The sequence below is a fragment of the Dasypus novemcinctus genome, chromosome 6 (assembly GCF_030445035.2).
Source record: "Dasypus novemcinctus isolate mDasNov1 chromosome 6, mDasNov1.1.hap2, whole genome shotgun sequence".
In the NCBI taxonomy this organism is placed as follows: Eukaryota; Metazoa; Chordata; class Mammalia; order Cingulata; family Dasypodidae; genus Dasypus; species Dasypus novemcinctus.
The window spans coordinates 14,976,854-14,997,089 of NC_080678.1; the positions used below are offsets into that span (position 1 = coordinate 14,976,854).

At 43.3% G+C, this 20,236-nt stretch overlaps 1 protein-coding gene across 1 annotated transcript in view; it reads right to left on the bottom strand.

The window, feature by feature from the left end:
• The window catches only part of LOC139439079 (soluble scavenger receptor cysteine-rich domain-containing protein SSC5D-like), a 127,321-nt gene that overhangs the window by 62,739 nt on the left and 44,346 nt on the right, over positions 1-20,236 (bottom strand). Inside the window, exons 13-18 of the mRNA XM_071215543.1 lie at positions 19,527-19,580; positions 17,950-18,021; positions 12,896-12,949; positions 10,553-10,624; positions 7,397-7,450; positions 5,377-5,448 (exon numbers count right to left, since the gene is read on the bottom strand). Coding sequence (XP_071071644.1) covers positions 5,377-5,448; positions 7,397-7,450; positions 10,553-10,624; positions 12,896-12,949; positions 17,950-18,021; positions 19,527-19,580 — 378 coding nt within the window. The remainder of the gene's footprint in view (positions 1-5,376; positions 5,449-7,396; positions 7,451-10,552; positions 10,625-12,895; positions 12,950-17,949; positions 18,022-19,526; positions 19,581-20,236) is intronic.

The following is a 20,236-nucleotide window of genomic DNA, read 5'->3' on the forward strand; positions in this document are numbered from 1 at the left end:
TAGGGTTGGAGGAGACAAGTGCATACTTTAACCTCACATTAGAAAAAGGACATTTCCTCTTGGTTGGTAATACAGAAAGATTTGTGTCTCTTGGAATTGCAGGGCTAGCATGCCACTCGATAGAAGTGCTTCAATAGAAGGTTGGATGGTCTTAGCAAGGGGCTGCCTTGGCTCCTGGAGGCCCTGGGTCCTCACCCTTCCATGCCCCTTCATGCCAGCAGACACTCTTGGAGCGACAGGTGGACAGGAGTGTGACTCTCTCAGCCGTGCCCCAGTGGACTGCTGACCAGAGCCTCCTCTGAAACCTTGAAGCCCTGAAGTCATCTGGGTGTGGAGGAAGCTTGCAAAGTGTCATTTCTGCCACTTGTGGGCTTTTTGTTCTTTGCTGCCAGTACTGGGATCCTTTAAGCCAGGAGTATTCACTCAATGCTCCTTGTGTGCAAGGCTCTCTCAGGCACAGTCAAGGTCTCAGGGGACCATCATCAGTGAGAGGATGGGAACATCATACATGCTTAAGCCGACAGAGGAAACCCTGAGGAGTGCCTTCACAGGGACTCAACTAGTGTCCCGGAGGTAACAGAAACTTCCACTTCTTGGGAGACGAGCTCACTAAAGGCTTGATTCGAAAGATTTCTAAGGCTGGCGATGGGGGTAGGGAGAGGGAAGGGGAAGACAAATTCCCAGGAGTGTTTGGACTTCTACTGGAATGTGAGTTTGTTACACGCATGTATGTCCTCTCCTTCCCAAGATGACCCTAATGGAATTGAGATGCTGTAATCCACAAGAACAAAGAGAATGGGAGCAGATAAAGAGCAGATGGAACATTATCACATTCTTTTTAAGAAGTTGGAGGACAGATATGGTGCGGATATGACGCTAGTGGAGCAGTAATACTAGCCTGATGGGAGAGGCAGGTGGGGATGGATCTTGACAAGAGGTGAGCAACGACCCCAGAGAATCCTCCTGAGCTGAATGTTTGGAGGAACAGGACACGAAGATTATGGGTGTGAGGTACTGAGCAAAAGGGAATAGGGCAGACCGCATTTTCTAAAGATAGCTACAAAATCAACACAAAATCCAGAAGCTCTTCTAGAATCTGCTGGAACCATGTCAGAAGGTGGATGCCCTGTTTCATCTTTGTAAACATAGGAAGGCCCATGTCATTATCTCATGATATGGTCGGTGGCCCAAGTGACCCGAAAGAGTTCTGAGCCTAGGGCAGGAAAGTGCCAGACTTTCGGCTTTGTTCCATGGGACGCTCCTCTTTGGATGGTACCCTCCATACCATTAAGAAGTCCAAGTCAGTTGTGATGAGTGTCTCCTCGCAGACCCCCGACCCAGCTCGCTTCCTCCCTCCTTCCTTCCCTCCCTCCCTCCTTCCCTCCCTCCCTCCTTTCTTTCTTTCTTTCTTTCTTTCTTTCTTTCTTTCTTTCTTTCTTTCTTTCTTTCTTTCTTTCTTTCTTTCTTTCTTTCTTTCTTTCTTTCTTTCTTTCTTTCTTTCCTTCCTTCCTTCTTTCCTTCCTTCCTTCCTTCTTTCCTTCTTTCTTTCCTTCTTTCTTTCTTTCTCCCTTTTCCACTTCACTCATTCCCAATTCCCTTCAGGTCCAAATCTCCACAAATGACTCCAGATGGTGGTATTGAATTGTTTGAAATGGTGAACTTTGATTAGCTGTAACTCTGGAATGCCATGTCAGTAGACTAAAAGGGTGTCTCTTCATTCTTTCTAGAATGATAAGCATGGCTTCTGTAATGCCAGCGGTCTCCCCATGGGAGTCTCTTCTCAGGAATTCAGAAGTTCTGCCAGCTGTTGGTCCACATGGCCACAGAGCTGCCTCTGTGTAACCCTGAACTCCAGTTAAATCAGTGTAAAAAGGGGGGGGGGGCACAAATAGATCTGGAACCTAGAAACCTCATGTCATGTCTGCTTAAAGAAATGAAGAAATATACCTCAAACTTCTCAGTTTAAACTCAGTTCTGCCTAATGTGTGGGTTCAGATGTTCAAAACAAAACCCAAAGATAAACAAGTATTTACTCTCTCTCTCTCTCTATGTATATATATATAACTTAAACAGATAGATAGATAGATGGATGGAAAGTTATAATAATATGGCAAATGGAGCAAAATGTTAAACGTTAGTGGATTGGGTATCTGGGTGGTGGTATGTTGAAATGTTCTATAAGGGTTTGTATAATTTTTGCAAATGTCCTGTATTTTTGGAATTATTTCAAAATAAATTGTAAAAAAAAAAGGATATTTACATGTTCAAGAATCCAAAACATAGAAAAAGTGAGCCTTTTTCAAAGCATTTTAGCTGAATTAGTCAGGAGCATTATCAACAAGGAGCGTGATAGGACATGAAGTCAGAGAGATAAGCAGTAGCTCAACTGTGGAGGGCATCCTGAATCAAGAATCAGTCTTTAGATGTGATTCTAAAAGAAAGGAATGTCATTGAAAGGTTTTAAAAGGAGGAGCTATATCAAATGACTTGCATTTTAAAAGATCACTCTGGCTGTTCTGAGATTGAAGGGGTGGGGAGAAAGATAGATAGTAAAAGTAGAAGCAGGATAAGCTGTTCTGAGCTATCACAATAGACCAGATAATAACAGGTGGAAGGGCTGAGTAGAAAAAGTGGGAGAAGCAGCTGACTTCAGGATATTTAGAAATTAGAGCTCATGAGATAGTTAGATGGATGATGTGGTAATTAAATGTCCACAGATTTCGATCATCCCAGCATATATATCCCTTTACAATGTGAATTTCTACTCCTATCCAGAAGAGTCTATCTATCCACCCATCTGAACCTAAGCTGATCTTATGATTTGCTTTGACCAATAAAATGGGAAGGAAATGACTTCATGCAAATTTCGAGATTAAGCCTTAAGAGAGGTCACTTCCAGTTTTGCTCTCTTGAAACCTTGAAATGAGATCACCACATAAGAAAGCCTGTCTAGGCAATTAAACAAATAGTATTTTATTATAAGGAAATAATACTGAATCTGAATACAAGAATGTGAATTATAGCTTATATTTTTATACAAGTAAATTAGAAGCAAAGTAAATGTCAAAATGTAGTGCTTATTTAAAAAGATTATATTCTTTAATGTCTGAAAATACAGTTGCTTAGAGTCTATTTTTGACAGTAAAGGATTTTTCAAGATATATTTTACTAAATAAACAATGTTAGGAAAAAAAAAAAAAAAAAGAAAGCCTGTCTAGCTCACTGGCTATAGGATGAGAGGGTATGTGGAAAAGAACTATGACACTTCCACATCAAGCCAGGAGGAAAAAAAAAAAAAGAAGAACAAGTCACAAGCAGAAGTCAAAGGTAGAGAACCACTAACTGGTCTTCAAGTCAGGCTTTTTCTTTCTGGAGCCAAAAACAATATTTCATTATAAGGAGAATGATGATGATTATTCTAAAGCTAGCATTTATATAGTACTTTCTTGAGCTGAGCACTAATAGTAGACATATTTTAATTCATTTAATATTCACAAAACCTGAGATTATATGCTCTATATAGTAGCATATATCTATTAGAGCATAGATATAAATAATAGCATGCATATATATAACTATAATACATTATTATTATTGTTATTATTATCCCCATATGATGGGTGAGGCATTTAAGCCCCAAAGCAGTTGAGTAACATGCCCAAGAGTACAAACTCTTGAGAAACTGATATTTGAACATTAAAATTCATTTAGGAGAAAACACAAAACCTGGAGGTGGCTCTGAGAGGGAGCAGTTCAACCTTCTGGAGATCTAGAAGGATGCAGTGAATATTGCTTGGACAAAAAAATGCTGTGTTACAATGTAAGCCTTTGTGCAGGACCTAATTTTTAAAGTCTTAGTGTGTAACATTTTGATGAACGGAAGGAAGGAGAAAGAGACAGAGGATAGAAACAAGGATGGAAGGAAGCAGGGAAGTAAGTAGGAAGGAGTGAAGGTGGGAAAAAAGAGGAAAAAAAAGAGCATTTAGACACTAGAGTAGCATCAGGTAAAAGTCTGGGGCTTTCTATTACAAAGCAGCCTCCCTTTTAATGTCAGGAAGATAAAAATTTCACCTGAGTTTCTTTAGAATTATTCTTATTTCCACATGTAGCAATCTACTAACATAAAACTCATCCTACCCAAATGTGTATGGGGCTAAACACCAGTCTGAAGAGATGCTTCATGAAAACTGAATTGTTCTAAAAAACGGGATGACTGCTGGGCATCACTGCTGATGATAGAGTAGGACTGGTCTATGAGGCAGTGCAAAGGAGCAGATTGAGTTGGGGTGTTTGTATTTGGCACAGCACAGATGAGCAGGACCAACACAGCCATCAGGCTCAGCAGTCACGGAGTGTGGCACCAGGTGACTTGTAGGGGCCCAAAAAATGCTTTAATTTCCCTTACACTCAGAAGAAAAGAAACAGGCATCCAACCTGGATTACACTCATCTTTACAGCAATGCAGCCATAAAATACAAGTTTTAAAACTTTTCATAGTAGAAAGGACTCCTGAAGGCTCATGTACTTAGGGTCCCACAGAGTCAACAAGTGGCTCAAACCAAGAATGGAAAGAGATGAGGTGGCATCAGACTGATACATAGTGTTCTTTAGGAGGTAGCAGAGTGGCTAAAGCCCAGTGTAGAGAAATGGCCACATTTATTTATTTTAAAAGTAGGCACTTGTATACACAAATGCCCACACAAATAGGCCTGCCTATGAAAATTAAGTAACTGCAGTGGAATCAGCCTTAATGTAGCCAATATGGATGAGTTTTTTCTCGTGGTAGAGCAGACATTCAGTCAGCTTCACCCAGGTGAAGAAGGAGGAAAGTATGATCTCGGATTGCAGCTGATACAGTGCCTTAGGCAATGGAAAGGACAGGTTTGGCCTAATTCTTGTGAACAATATAAATACAGAAGTTTTGCTCTTAGGAATTTTACATTGAAACCTGTGAAGGAGGCCATACACTCCCAGCTGACTCCACCAATCCTGGTTATGACTTTGGTATTTTTCAACTTTAATATAATTAGGTTTACCAGAATGTTCTCCCAATCTTGTAAGGAACTTTTACAGTGCTATCTGCCCACCTGTAAGCCAGGTAGCAAGAGCCAAACAGGATTGGGGTCAGAGCTACATATGCCCTAATCTTTGGTTCACCATTTTATAGGTGGTGCTAGAAAAAAAAGAACCTTTCCTCTGTCTCATTTTGTAAAACAAATGTGTGCTTGGGTGTGAGGGAGAAGAGGGGAAACACTTTCCTTTTAGGCTTCCTGAGGGCACCAAATGAAGTTTCAATTACTGAAAGACACTAATCTCTGCTTATCATATTTGGTATTTAAAGAAATGCTATTCCCTCCCTATTTACCAAAGACTTACCTGTGGAGGGTGCAGGTGTGGATGGGTGGGCCTCAGGTTCTGGTAGGTCTAGGGCTACAGATAATAAATCACCTGTCGGCAGAGAAAAACAGGCTTCCTTAGGAATTAGTACACCCAAAATCCAGCGTCAGAGGGCAAACATTTGAAAACTGTCACTGCCTAGAGGTCACAGATAAATCTGCAGTGTCAAGTTCTGCCTCTGCCCTCTGGAGGCAAGGATTTATCCCAGGAGTAACATCAGCATTTAATGAGTGTCCAGGTCTGGGAAGACGCCGGCCTGTAGCCTGGCACAAGGCTCCCGTTCCCACCTGGCCAGGAAGAGGCACCTATTGACTTGCTGGTTGGGTGCTGGGGGAAGCACAGCCAACTCCCTGGTTGGCACGGCTGCTGACAGAGCTTGGCCTGTGAGTGTGTCCCTCAGGACAGGGACACCTCTGACAATAAGCCCGAGGAGAAGGGCTGGGCTGACCTGCCTGTCAGGGTCCTGGTCGGCTCCTCCCACCTCCTCCCTGCCCTCCACCATCACTGTGGGAGGAAGTGCTAGTACCTGAGGGCCTCCCCTAGGTTAGTACACTTTAGCTCTTTGGGTGCTCACACTACCAATTATGCATTTTTCCTTTGTAAAAATTCAGGTGTGGTTGACCTTGGTGATGTGGTGGTCACTTTGAAGGTGAAATTTGGTTTCCAACTAGATATTTGACAGAATTACCTGGGCTCTCTGTATCCTTAAGTCATGTGATGTTTCAATACGGCATTAAGGCATATTATTAACTCCTAAATTCACAATCAAATATTGTATTGCTTCCTTTGAAAATGTACCTCAAAACATGTGATTTTGATAAGTCAGCAGTGGGTACCCATGAGTTCATTATACTCTTCTGGACATTGTGTTTCATATAGACAAAATAAAGTGTATTTTACTTTTCTATGTGTCTATATCAAAAAAATGGAATATCTACTTTTTATTGTGATAGGTTTAAAACTTTGTGATTAAAAGGAATAAGTAGAGGGAAGCAGACTTAGCTCAGTGGTTAGGGCTTCTATCTACCACATGGGAGGTCCGGGGTTCAAACACCAGGCCTCCTTGACCCTTGTGGAGCTGGTCCATGTGCAGTGCTGATGCGCGCAAGGAGTGCCGCGCCACGCAGAGGTGTCCCCCGCATAGGGGATCCCCACGGGCAAGGAGTGTGCCCCGTAAGGAGAGCCACCCAGCGTAAAAGAAGATGCAGTCTGCCCAGGAATGGCGCTGCACCCACGGACAGCTGACACACAAGATGAAGCAACCAAAAAAAAAACCAGATTCTGGTCCCCTGACAACAACAGAAGCGGACAAAGAAGAAGATGCTGCAAATAGACACAGAGAGAAGACAACTGGGGCGGGGCAGTGCAGGGGAAAGGGGAGAGAAATAAATAAATAAATAAATCTTTTTTTAAAAAAAAGAAATACAGAGAGAAAAAAATTCTTATTCGACAGTCCAGCAGTGATTAAGACATCAAATTGTTCATAAAGTGTACTGAAGAATAAAAGAAACAAACCCCTAACTTTTTTTCCAGTTGGCTAAAAAATACTATATTAACATGCCAAAATGTAACAAAATGTGTTCCTGAAAGTGAAGCCACTGGGCAGTCAGATCCAATCAGGGTGAAGAAGGGAGACAACTCTCAGTATACATGGCTAAGTATTCCTCCTTTTCTGACTTAACGAATTGTTGAAGTCTAAGGATTGGAATTAGAAATGGGGATCCCCTCTCCTCCAGGCCCCTCTGTGTGCTCATGATGGGGAATGGCTGTGAACTCTTCTGTCCCTGGAGTCACTCTGCTAGGCAGGGCCAATGAACTGCACAAATCCAGGACAACCATTTTCACATCACAGGATGAAATGGCCTGATGAGGATACCAATTGCAACTAAGGATGGTGACTCTTGAGCATGGTGACAGGCTCTGCTCCCTTGGATGAGAATGAGTATTTCTAGGCAATAAACAGTACAAAGCAAAGGATGCTAGCAAAGATTGCACCCACCTGACAGTGTGTATGATGGTGTGGGAAGACCAGGCTTTGAGGTTGCAGAAGGGCCTAATGGTCAAAAGAAATCAACATGGTATGGTCTAATATTTCCAATACAATACTCAACAATTCAGAATGTGAGTTTAAGGTTTCTGAAAAGACACGAAGGCAATGACATCCAATAGAAGTGAAAGCCTTGGCGTAGTGCAGGCAATATCCACAAAGTCTTGTGAAATAGTTGGAGTTCATGAAATATTTGGTATTAGTATCTTCTAGCAACAAGTCAGCAAAAAGGAAAAAAATGGATTGAGATTTTTTAATGGAATCCTTTTAATGCAATAAATATTCATTTCTGAAACCTCTCCACCTGTCTCCAGATCTGTCATGAACATGCGATTTAGACTGTGATGTGGAATAGATGTTCTAGGTTTGGAGGAACCAGTACTAACATTTTGTGAGAGATGACTACTCCCAGGGGCCATTGTAAGTTCTTTGCAAGCTGGATCTCATTTGATCCTCACAACACTTCTCTGAGATTGCTTCTATTATTGCCTGTAGTTTGCAGATGAGGACACCCAGAGAAGCCAAGTTAATTTCCTCAGTCTCAGGTAGCCACCTGAACCCAGGTGGTCTGGCTTGCTTTTAAAAAGTGCCTTCTAAGGCAATGAACTAGGTCACTCGTTTTCCCTTGAATTCATGCCTCTTCCTCACAATCTTGGGTTGCTGCTGTGCCTCTGTCTTAGGGAAGTTAGAAGGAGAGCAGAGAGCTGCTGTAGCCTGGAGGACGAAAGACCGAGATGAACGAAGAGATTAGTGTTGAAGGAGACAAGTGCCTACTCTAACCTCACGTTAGAAATAGGACATGTCCTCTAAGTTGGGCAGATAGAAAAATACTGCAGCAATTAGATCCCCAGGGCTGGCATTCCCACCCTCTGGAGGTGCTGGAGCAGCAGGCAGGAAGCCCCTAGCTAGGGGCTGCCACGGCTTCTGGAGGTCCTGGCTACTCACCCTTCCATGACCCTTTATGCCTGAAGATGATCTTTGCCTGCAGGCCATGTGGACAGGACTGTGTTCCCTCAGCCATGCCCCAGTGGACTGTTGACCAGAGGCTCCTGTGAACCTCTAAGACCCGGAAGTCATCTGGGTGTGGAGGAGGCTTGCAAAGTGCCCTTTCTGCCACTGGTGGCCTTTCTGTTCTTTGCTGCCAGCACAGGATCCTTTAACCCAGGAGTAGTCACTCCAGGCTTCTGCTGTGCCAGGCTCTCTAAGGCAGAGTCGAGGCCTCAGGGGACCATCATCAGTGATAGGATGGGAACATCATACACGCCTATGTTGTCAGAGGAAATCACGAGAAGAGCCTTCATAGGGACCCAACTAGTGTCCCGGAGATAACGGAGACTTCCTGTTCTTGGGGAGATGAGCTCACAAAAGCCTCGATTTGAAAGAAGTTTTGTAAGGCTGGCCATGAGGGTAGGCAGAGGGAAGGGGTGAGTAAGTTCACAGAAGACGAAAACGGTTAAGACTTCAACTGACAGGTGAGTTGGTTACACACATGTATGCATTCTTCATCCCAAAATGACCTTAAAGGAATTGAGATGTGTTAATCCACAAGAATAAAGAAAATGGCGAGGAAACAAGAGCAGATGGAGAACGTCATCACATTATTTTAAAAAGTGTGAGGGCAGACTTAGGGAAGGTAATGATGCTAGTGGAGCACAAATGCTATCTTGATGGCGGGGGCAGATGGGGATGGATCCTGACAAGAGGTGAGCAACGACCCCAGAGAATCCTCCTGAGCGCAATGTTTAGAGGAACAGGACACTAAGATTATGGGTGTGAGGTGCTGAGCAAAGAAGGGGATCAGGGTAGATGGTATTTTCTAAAGGTATCTATAAAATCGACACTAAATCCACCAGGTCTTCTACGAACTTGCTGACCCCATGTGAGAAGGTGGAGTCCCTGCCCCTCTCTCTGAACTCAGGAAGGGCTTTGTGACGAGCAGGAGAAATGGAGTGTGGTCCACATGGCACTAAAGACTTCGGAGCCTAGGCCAGGAAACTGCCAGGCTCTTGGCTTTGTTCCTGGGAAGCTCATGCTCAGAAGGCCCCTCCAAGCAGTTAAGAAGTCCAAATCCAAGCAGAAGTTAAAGATAGAGAACCATTAACTGGTTTTCAAATCAGGCCTTTTATTTTTGGAGCCAAAACAATATTTGATGATGATGATGAGGAGGAGGAGGAGGAGGATTATAAAGCTAGCTTTTATAGTACTTAATATGTGCCTAGCACTAAGCAGAAGACATAATTAACTAATTTAATCTTTAAAAAGTTCTAGAGCATATTCTCTATATAATAGCAGATATCTATTAAAACATATATATAAATAATATTACATATATGCATAACAGCAAAGCATTATTATTATTATTATCCCCAGATTATAGGTGAGAAAGTTAAGGCATAAAGTAGTTGAATAACATGCCCAAGGGCACAGAGCCCAGGGAAACTGATATTTGAACATTAAGAATCATTTAGACGAAAGCACAAAAACCTGGAGGTGGCTCTGAGATGGAGCAGTTCAACCTTCTGACGGTATAGATGATGCACTGAGTAGAGCTTGGGGCAAAAAGTGTTGTGTTACAATACAAGCTTTTGTGCATGACATAAGTTTTAAAGTCTTTTTTGTAACATTTTGATGAAAGAAAGGAAGGAGAAAGAGATGGAGGACTGAAACAGGGATGGAAGGAAGCAGGGAAATAAGTGGGAAGGAGGGAAGATAGGGACAAAAGAGGAAGGAAAGAGCGTTTTTACACTAGAGGAGCATCACATGAAAACCCGGGACTATTTTTACAAAGAAGCCTCCCATTTAATGTCAGGAAGATAAAACTTTAACCTAATATTACGTAGAATTATTTTATGAGCACATGTAGGTATCTAGCAACAAAGAATGCAACTTTTCTCAAATGTTTATGGGGCTAGATACAATCCTGCAGAGATACTTCATGGAAAAAGCATTGTTCTAAAAAACAGGGAGAATGCTGTGCGTCATTGCTGATGATCGGGGAGGACCGGTCTATTGAAGGCAGTGCAAAGGAGCAGATGGATTTAGGGTGTTTGTCAGTTGGAACAACATTCTTCAATAAACATTACTTTTCCCTATTTCCCAAAAATTTACCTGTGGAGGGTGCAGGGGTAGATGGCTGGGACTCAGGCTCTGTTGGGAATATGGCTACAGATAATCCATCACCTACAAGCAGAGATAAACAGGCTTTCCTAGTAATTAGGACACCCCTCAACCCAGTGTCAGAGGGGCAAACATTGAAAACAGTCACAGCGTAGTGGTCACAGTCAAATTTTCAGTGTCAATTCCCTCATCTGCTCTCTGTAGGCAAGAACTTATCCCAGGGATCTCTAGGTCTGGGAAGACACCAGCCCGGTGCCTGGCACACAGCTCCTGTTCCCCATTCCCCCAGGAAGAGGCACCAACTGCCCAGCTGCTGTGGGTGCTGGGGAAGCAGAGCCAACTCCGTGGTGGGCACAGCTGCTGACAGAGCTTGGCCTGTGAGTGTGTCACTGCTGGATACTCCTCCCCACACTCAGGACAGGGACACCTCTGACAATAAGCCCGAGGAGAAGGGCTGGGCTGACCTGCCTGTCAGGTCGGCTCCTCCCACCTCCTCCCTGCCCTCCACCATCACTGTGGGAGGAAGTGCTAGCACCTGAGGGCCTCCCCTAGGTTAGTACACTTTAGCTCTTTGGGTGCTCACACTACCAATCATGCATTTTCTCTTAGTAATAATTCAGGGGTGGTTGAGCCTGGTGATGTGGTGGTCACTTTAAAGGTAGAACTTTTGGTTTCCAACAAGATATTTGACAGAAGCTGGTGTTTCTGCGTGATGGAATTGGACTCAGAGGGGATCTCTTTTCACAAGACTTGCATGCTACTTTATTGGAATTGTAGTTGGTGCTGAGGTTTTAGATATATTTAGGGGATTTGAATCTCTGGACTGATAATATGACACCCAGGCCCAGAGCCTCAACAGACTTCAGCTCCTACACTTTGATTTATTGGACTTACCCCACTCAGCTAACATTGAGTTGAAGAAGGTCAACCACCACACCATGGAGCCTAGAGTGTCTACAACCGAAAGCAGGAGGAGTGCATCCAGTACCCATGTGGAATCTAAGCCCCCACTTGACATAGATGTGGAATGGACACAACCAATCCAATGTCCACAGAGAAAATGTGGAATGGGTGTGGGAAGGGTAGCCATGGTGGCTGCTGGGTTTGGGGAATGGGAGGAAGAGATGAGATGTGGAGGCGTTTTCGGGACATGGAGCTGTCCTGGGTGGTGCTTCACGGACAATTACGGGACATTGTAGATCTCCCCAGGGCCCACTGGATGGAACATGGGAGAGTGTGGGCTATGATGTGGACCATTGACTATGGGGTGCAGTGATGCTCAGAGATGTACTTACCAGGTGCAATGGATGTGTCACGATGATGGGAGAGAGTGTTGCTGTGGGGGGAGTGGGGGGTGGGGCGGTGGGGTTGAATGGGACCTCATATTTTTTTAATGTAATTTTTAAAAATAAATAAATAATTTTTAAAAAAATCACATTTGGGATTAAAAAAAAAAGATATTTGACAGAATTTTTCTGGGCTCTCTGTATCCTTAAGTCATGTGATGTTTCAAAGGGGCATTAAGGAATATTATTAACTCCTAAATTAACAATCAGGTTATATATTACTTCCTCTGAAAATGTTTCTCAAAATATGTGGATTTGATAAGTCAACAGTGGGTACCCATGCATTCATTACACTGTTCTTGACATTGTGTTTGATATAGACAAAATAAAGTATATTTTACTTTTTTACATGTGTCTAATTCAAAAAATTGAATGGCTACTTCTTATTGTGATCAATTTAAACCTTTGTGATTAAAAAGAATAAATAGAGAAAAAAATTGTGATTAGACAGTCCAGCAGTGATTAAGACATCAAAATTGTTCATAAAGTGTAGAAACAAATGCCTAACTTTTTTTTCAGTTGGCTAAGAAATACTCTACTAACATGTCTGAAACATAACAAAATGTTTTTCTGAAAGTGAAGCCACTGGGCGGTCAGATCCAATCAGGGTGAAGAAGGGAGACGACCCTTAATAGACACGACTAAGCATTCCTCCTTTTCTGAATTGAAGAATTGTTTAAGTCTAGGGGATGGAAAGAGAAATGCGGATCCCGTCTGCTCCAGGCCCCTGTGTGCACTCATGATGGGGAAGGGCTGTGAACTCTTCTGTCCCTGAAGTCACTCTGCTATGCAGGGCCAATGAGCTTCACAACTGCAAGGGCAAGCATGCACATCTCACAGGATGCTCCAGGCTGATGAAGATGCCGGTTACAATTGAGAATGGTGCCCCTAACTTGTGCAACACAGAGGCTCTGCTACTTGCCTTGGGAGGAGATTTGCAAGACAAGAACAACTACAGAGCAAATGAAACAGGCATAGATTTGCTCACCTGACAGTATGTATGATGGTGTGGTTGTTCCAGGTTCTGAGGTTGGAGAAGGGCCTAATGGTCAAAAGAAATCAACCTGTTATGCTCTCATATTTCGAAAGTAATACTCAGTGACTCAGAAGGTGAGTTTAAAGTTTCTGAAAGACTCAAAGGCAAGGACATCCAACAGAAGTGACAGTCTCACCCTAGTGCAGAGGTTACCTACTAAGTCTTGTGAATTAGTCATAGCTCATGAAGTATTTGGTATTGGTATCTTCCAGCAACAACGTTTGGACAAAAAAAAAAAGGATTGAGAATTTTTAAAGGAATTCATTGGCTGCAATAAATATTTATTTCTGAATCCTCTCCATCTGTCTCCAGATGGGTCATTAACATGCCATTTTGACTGTGATATCGAATAGTTGTTTTAGCCCTGGAGGATCCTGTGCTACCATTTTGTGAGTGATGACTACTCCCTAGAGCCATTTTAAGTCCTTTGCAAGCTGGATCTTATTCGATCCTCACAACACCTCTCTGAGATTGCTTCTATTATCGTGTCTAGTTTGCAGATGAAGAGACCCAAAGAAGCCAAGGTGACTTCTTCAGGCTCCAGTAGCCATCTGACATTTGGAGCCAGGTCGGCTGGCTTGCTTTTTAAAAGTACCTTCTAAGGTAATGAACTTGATCACTCTTTTCCCCTTGAAGTCATGCCTCATCCCTCATGATCTCCAGTTGACCCTCTGCCTCTGTATTAGAGAAGTGAGAAGCAAAATAGAAAGCTACTGCAGCCTGGAAGAAAAAAGACTGAGACTAATGAAGACATTAGGGTTAGAGGAGACGACTGCTTACTCTAACATCACATTAGAAAAAGGACATTTCCTCTTGACTGGTAAGATGGAAAGATCCGTGTCTCTTGGAATTGCGGGGCTAGCACTCCACTCGATAGAAATGCTGGAATCAAAGGTTGAATAGTCTTAGCAAGGCCTGCCTTGGCCCCTGGAGGCCCTGGGTCCTCACCCTTCCATGTCCCTTCATGCCAGCAGAGGCACTTGGTGCGACAGCCACATGGACATGGCTGTGACCCTCTCAACTACTCCCCAGTGGAGTGCTGACCAGAGCCTACCCTGAAACCCTGACCCTGAAGTCATCTGGGTGTGGAGGAAGCTTGCAAAGTGCCTTTCTGCCACTGATGGCCTTTCTGTTCTTTGCTGCCAGCACAGGATCCTTTAACCCAGGAGTATTCACTCAATGCTCCTTGTGTGCTAGGCTCTCTAAGGCAGAGTCGAGGCCTCAGGGGACCATGATCAGTGATAGGATGGGAACACTGTACACGCTTATGCCATCAGAGGAAACCACGAAGAATGCCTTCATCAGGACCCAACTAGTGTCCCAGAGGTAACAGAAACTTCCCCTTCTTGGGAGACGAGCTCACAAAAGGCTTGATTTTAAAGAAGTTTTCTAAGGCTGGCCATGGGGTTAGGCAGAGGGAAGGGGAAAGCAATTCCCAGAAGAGTTAGGACTTCAACTGGAATGCGAGTTAGGTACATGCATGTATGTCCTCTCCTTCCCAAAATGACCCTAATGGAATTGAAATGCTTTAATCCAGAAGAACAAAGAGAATGGGAGCAGATAAAGAGCAGATGAAGGGAAGCGGATTTGGCCCAGTGGTTAAGGCGTCCGTCTATCACATTGGAGGTCCGCGGTTCAAACCCCGGGCCTCCTTGACCCGTGTGGAACTGGCTCACACACAGTGCTGATCCGTGCAAGGAGTTTCCTGCCACGCAAGGGTGCCCCCCATGTAGGGGAGACCCACCCGCAAGGAGTGCGCCCCGTAAGGGGAGCCGCCCAGGGCGAAACAAATTTCAGCCTGTCCAAGAATGGCGCCACACACACGAAGATGAGGCTACAAAAAAGAAACACAGATTCCCGTGCCACTAACAACACAAGAAGCGGACAAAGAAGAACACACAGCAAATAGACACAGAGAATAGACAACTGGGGTGGGGGGAAGGGGAGAGAAATAAAATAAATAAATAAATTTTTAAAAAAAGAAAGGAGCAGATGGAACTTCATCACGCTTTTTTAAAGAAGTTCAAGGGCAGACAAGGTGAGGAAATGACGCTAGTGGAGCACTAATAGTAGCCTGATGGCGGAGGCAGATGGGGATGGATCCTGACAAGAGGTGAGCAACGACCCCAGGGAATCCTCCTGAGTCGAATGTTGGCAGGAACAGGACACTGAGAGTATGGGTGTGAGGTAGTGAGAAAAAAGGGAATAGGGAACATGGTATTTTATAACAATAGCTACAAAATCAATCAAAATCCAGAAAATCTTCTAGAGTCTTCTGGAACTATGTCGGAAGGTGGAAGCCCTGTGTCACCTTTTTAAACACAGGAAGGCCCACGTGATTATCTCACAATATGGACTGTGGCCCAAGTGACCCGATGGAATTCTGAGCCTAGGCCAGGAAAGTGCCAGACTTTTGGCTCTGTTTCGTGGGGCTCTTTTGTGTAAGGTGCCCTTCATGCCATTAGGAAGTCTAAGTCACAAGCAGAAGTCAAAGATAGAGAACCACTAACTGGTCTTCAAGCCAGGCTTTTTCTTTCTGGAGGCAAAAACAGTATATTAGTATGAGCATGATGAGGACCATGATGATTAAAAAGCTAGCATTTATATAGTACTTTCTTTGGGTCGAGCACTAATAGTAGATGTATTTTAACGCATTTAATATTCACAGAGCCTGAGATTATATGCTGAATATAGTAGCATATATCTATTAGAGCATATATATATATAAAATAGCATGCATATATGTAACTGCAAAACATTATTATTATTACTACTACCCCCATATTATGGGAGAGGCATTTAAGCCCCAAAGCAGTTGAGTAACATGCCCAAGAGTACAGACTGCTGAGAAACTGATTATTTGAACATTAAAATGCATTTGGGAGAAAACACAAAAACCTGGCAGTGGCTCTGAGAAGGAGCAGTTCAACTTTCTGCAGATCTGGAACAACCCAGTGAGTATAGCTTGGGACAAAAAAATACTGTGTTTCAATGTAAGCCTTTATGGGGAAATGGACTTGGCCCAAGTTAGGGCGTCCTTCAACCACATGGGAGGTCCGCGGTTCAAACCCCGGGCCTCCTTGACCCGTGTGGAGTTGGACCACGTGCAGAGCTGATGCACGCAAGGAGTGCTGTGCCACGCAGGGATGTCCCCTATGTAGGGGAGCCCCACATGCAAGGAGTGCTCCCCATAATGAGAGCCGCCCAGCGCAAAAGAAAGTATATCCTGCCTAAGAATGGCGCCACCCACACGGAGAGCTGACACAACAAGATGATACAACAAAAAGAGACACAGATTCCCGTGCCGCTGACAACAACAGAAGCGGACAAAGAAACAAGATGCAGCAAATAGACACAGAGAACAGACAACCTGGGTGAAAGAGGGAAAGGGGAAAATTAAATAAATAAATAAATCTTTAAAAAAATAAAGGAGTTGGTTTAAAAAAAAATGTCTTTGTGCACAACCTAATTTTTAATGTCTTTCTTTGTAGCATTTTGATGAATGGAAGGAAGGAGAAAGACACAGAGGAGAGAAACAAGGCTGGAAGGAAGGAGGGAAGTAAGTGGGAAGGAGAGAGGATGGGAAAAAAGAAGAAGGAAAGAGCGTTTTGAAACGAGAGTAGCATCACATAAAAACCTAGGGCTACTTTTAAAAATAAGCCAAGCTTTAAAAGTCAGGGAGATAAAAATTTCACCTAAATTTATTTAGAATTCATCTTATTTGCACATATAGGAATCTAGTAACATAGAATTCATCCTTCCTAAACATGTATGGGGCTAAATACCAGTCTGAAGAGATGCTTCATGAAAACTGTGCTGTTCTAAAAAACAGAATGACTGCTGGGCATCACTGCTGATGACAGGGTAGGACTGGTCTATGAGGCAGTGGAAAGGAGCAGCTTGAGTTGGGGTGTTTGTATTTGGCAAAACACAGATGAGCAGGATCAACACAGCCATCAGGCTCAGCAGTCACGGAGCGTGGCACCAGGTGACTTGTAGGGGCCTAGAAAATGCTTTAATTTCCCTTACACTCAGAAGAAAAGACACAGCCATCCAACCTGGATTACACTCATCTTTACATCAATGCCGCCATAAAATATAAGTTTTAATACTTTCATAGTAGAAAGAACCCCTGAAGCCTCAAGTGCTTACGGTCCCACAGAGTCAACAAATGGCTGAAAACAAGGATGGAAAGAGATGAGGTAACATCAGACTGATACGTAGTGTTCTTTAGGAGGTAGTAGAGTGGCAAAAGGTTAGTGTAGAGAAATAGCCACAATAGTATTGATTTCAGAAGCAGGCACTTGTATATACACACATGCACACAAAAATAGGCCTGGCTAGGAAGATTAAGTAAGTATAGTGGAATCAGCCTTAATGTAGCCAATATGGATGAATTTTTTCTCATGGTAGAGCAGATATTCAGTCAGCTTCACCCAGGTGAAGAAAGAGGAAAGTATGATCTGGGATTGCAGCTGATACAGTGCCTTAGGCAATGGAAAGGACAGGTTTGGCCTTACTACTGTGAAAAATAAATACAGAAGTTTTGCTCTTAGGAATCTTACATTGAAAACTGTGAAGGACGCCACAACCCACCAGCTGACTGCACCATTCCTGGTGATGATTTTGGTATTTTTAACCTGAATATAATTAGGCTTTCTAGAATGTTCTCCCAATTTTGTACGGTAGCTTTGATTGTACTGTCTGCCCACCTGTAAGGGAGCCAGGTAGTAAGAGCCACACTCGGTTGGGGTCAGACCTACATGTGCCCTAATCTCTGGTTCACCATTTTCTAGGTGGTCCTAGAAAAGAAAGAACCTTTCCCACATCTCACTTTATAAAACAAATGTCTGCATGCCTGTGAAGGGAGAAGAGGGGAAACACAGAACTTTTAGGCTTCCTGTGGGCACCAAATGACGTTTCAGTCACTGAAAGCCTCTGATCTCTGCTTCTCATACTTGGTATGTGAAGAAATGTTATTCCTTCCCTATTCACCAAAGACTTACCTGTGGAGGGTGCAGGTGTGGATGGCTGGGCCTCAACCTCTGTTGCCTCTAACACTAAAGACAATCCATAACCTGTTGGCAGAGACAAACAGGGTTCCTTAGTAATTAGGACACCACAAAATCCAGTGTCAGAGGAGCAAACGTTTGAGAACTGTTACAGCCTAGAGGTCACAGGAACATCTGCAGTCTCCAGTCCTGCCTCTGCCCTCTGGAGGCAAGTTTTTATTCCAGGAGTAACACCAGCACTTAATGACTGTCCAGGTCTGGGAAGACGCTGGCCTGTAGCCTGGCACACAGCTCCTTTTCTCCACTTGGCCAGGAAGAGGCACCCACTGACGTGCTGATGTGGCTGCTGGGGGAAACACAGCCAACTCCCTGGTAGGCACGGCTGCTGACAGTGCTTGGCCTGTGAGCGTGTTCTCAGGACAGGGACACCTGTGACAATAAGCTCAAGGAGAATGTTTGGCCCTGACCTGCCTATCAGGTCGGCTCCTCCCACCTCCTCCCTGCCCTCCACCATCACTGTGGGAGGAAGTGCTAGTACCTGTGGGTCCCCCCTAGGTTAGTACACTTTAGCTCTTTGGGTGCTCATGCTACCAATTATGCATTTTTTCTTAGTAATAATTCAGGGGTGGTTGACCCTGGTGATGTGGTGGCCACTTGGAAGGTAGAACTTTTGGTTTCCAACTAGATATTTGACAGAATTTTCTGTGCTCTCTGTATCCTAAGTCATTTATGCTTCATTAGGGCATCAAGGCATATTATTAACTCAAATTTACAATTAGGTATTACATTCCTACCTTTGAAAATGTATCTGAAAATATGTGGATTTGATAAGACAGCAGTGGGTATCCATGAGTTAGTTCATTATACTGTTCTTGACATTGTGTTTGATATAGACAAAATAAAATAGTTTACCTTTTTATATATGTCTAATTAAAAAATTTGAATATCTACTTCTTATTGTGATTGGTTTAAAACTTTAGGATAAAAGGAATAGATAGAGAAAACAATTGTGATTCAACTGTCCAGCAGTGAATAAGCCATCAAACTTGTTCATAAGATGTACTGAAGAAGAAAAGAAAAAAACCCTTAACTTTTTTTTTCCAGTTGGCTAATAAATACTATATTAACATGTCTAAAATGTAACAAAATGTTTTTCTCAAAGTGAAGTCACTGGGCAGTCAGATCCAATCAGGGTGAAGAAGGGAGACACTCTCAATAGACACAGCTAAGCATTCTTCCTTTTCTGACTTAAAGAATTGTTTAAGTCTAGGGGATGGAATGAGAAATGGGGATCCCCTATGTTCCAGTTCCCTCTGTGCACTCATGATGGGAATGGTTGTGAACTCTTCTGTCTCTGGAGTGACTCTGCTATGCAGGGCCAATGAGCTGCACAACTGCAGGGGCAAACATGCACATATTCCCAGATGCTCCAGGTTGATGAAGATGCCAGTTACAACTGAGAATGGTGCCCCTCACTTGTGCAACACAGAGGCTCTGCTACTTGGCTTCGAAGGGAATTTTCTAGACAAGAACAACTACAAAGCAAATGAACCAGGCATAGATTTGCTCACCTGATAGTATGTGTGGTGGCGTGGTGGTTCCAGGTTCTGAGGTTGGAGAAGGGCCTAATGGTTAAAAGAAATGAACCTGTTATGCTCTAACAGTTCGAATATAAAACTCAGTGACTTAGAATGTGAGTTTAAAGTTTCTGAAAAGACACGAAGGCAATGACATCCGGCAGAAGTGACAGCCTCACCCTATTGTAGACAATGCCTACAAAGTGTCCTGAATTAATTGGTTCTCATGAAGTATTTGGCATTGGTATCTTCTGGCAACAGTTCTGGACAACAACAGCAACAGCAACAAAATAAAGCATTGAGACCTTTTAATGGTATCCATTTGCCACAAGAAATGTTCATTTCCGAATCCTCTCCTTTGGTCTGCAGATCACTCATGAACATGCCATTTGGACTGTGATGTGTAATAGTTATTTTAGCTTTGGAGGAGCCAGTACTAACATTTTGTGAGAGATGACTACTCCCAGGAGCCATTCTAAGTCCTTATCCATGTGGATTTTATTTGATCCTCAAAACAGCTTTCTGAGATTGCTTCTATTATTGCCTCTATTTTACAGATGATGAGACTCAGAAAAAGCAACTTGACTTGCTCGGCATCAGGTAGCCATCTGAGGTTTGAACTCAGATAGTCTATTTAGATAATAAAATAATTCTTCCTAAGGTCAATGACTTGGTCACTCTTTTCCCCTTGAGGTCATGCCTCA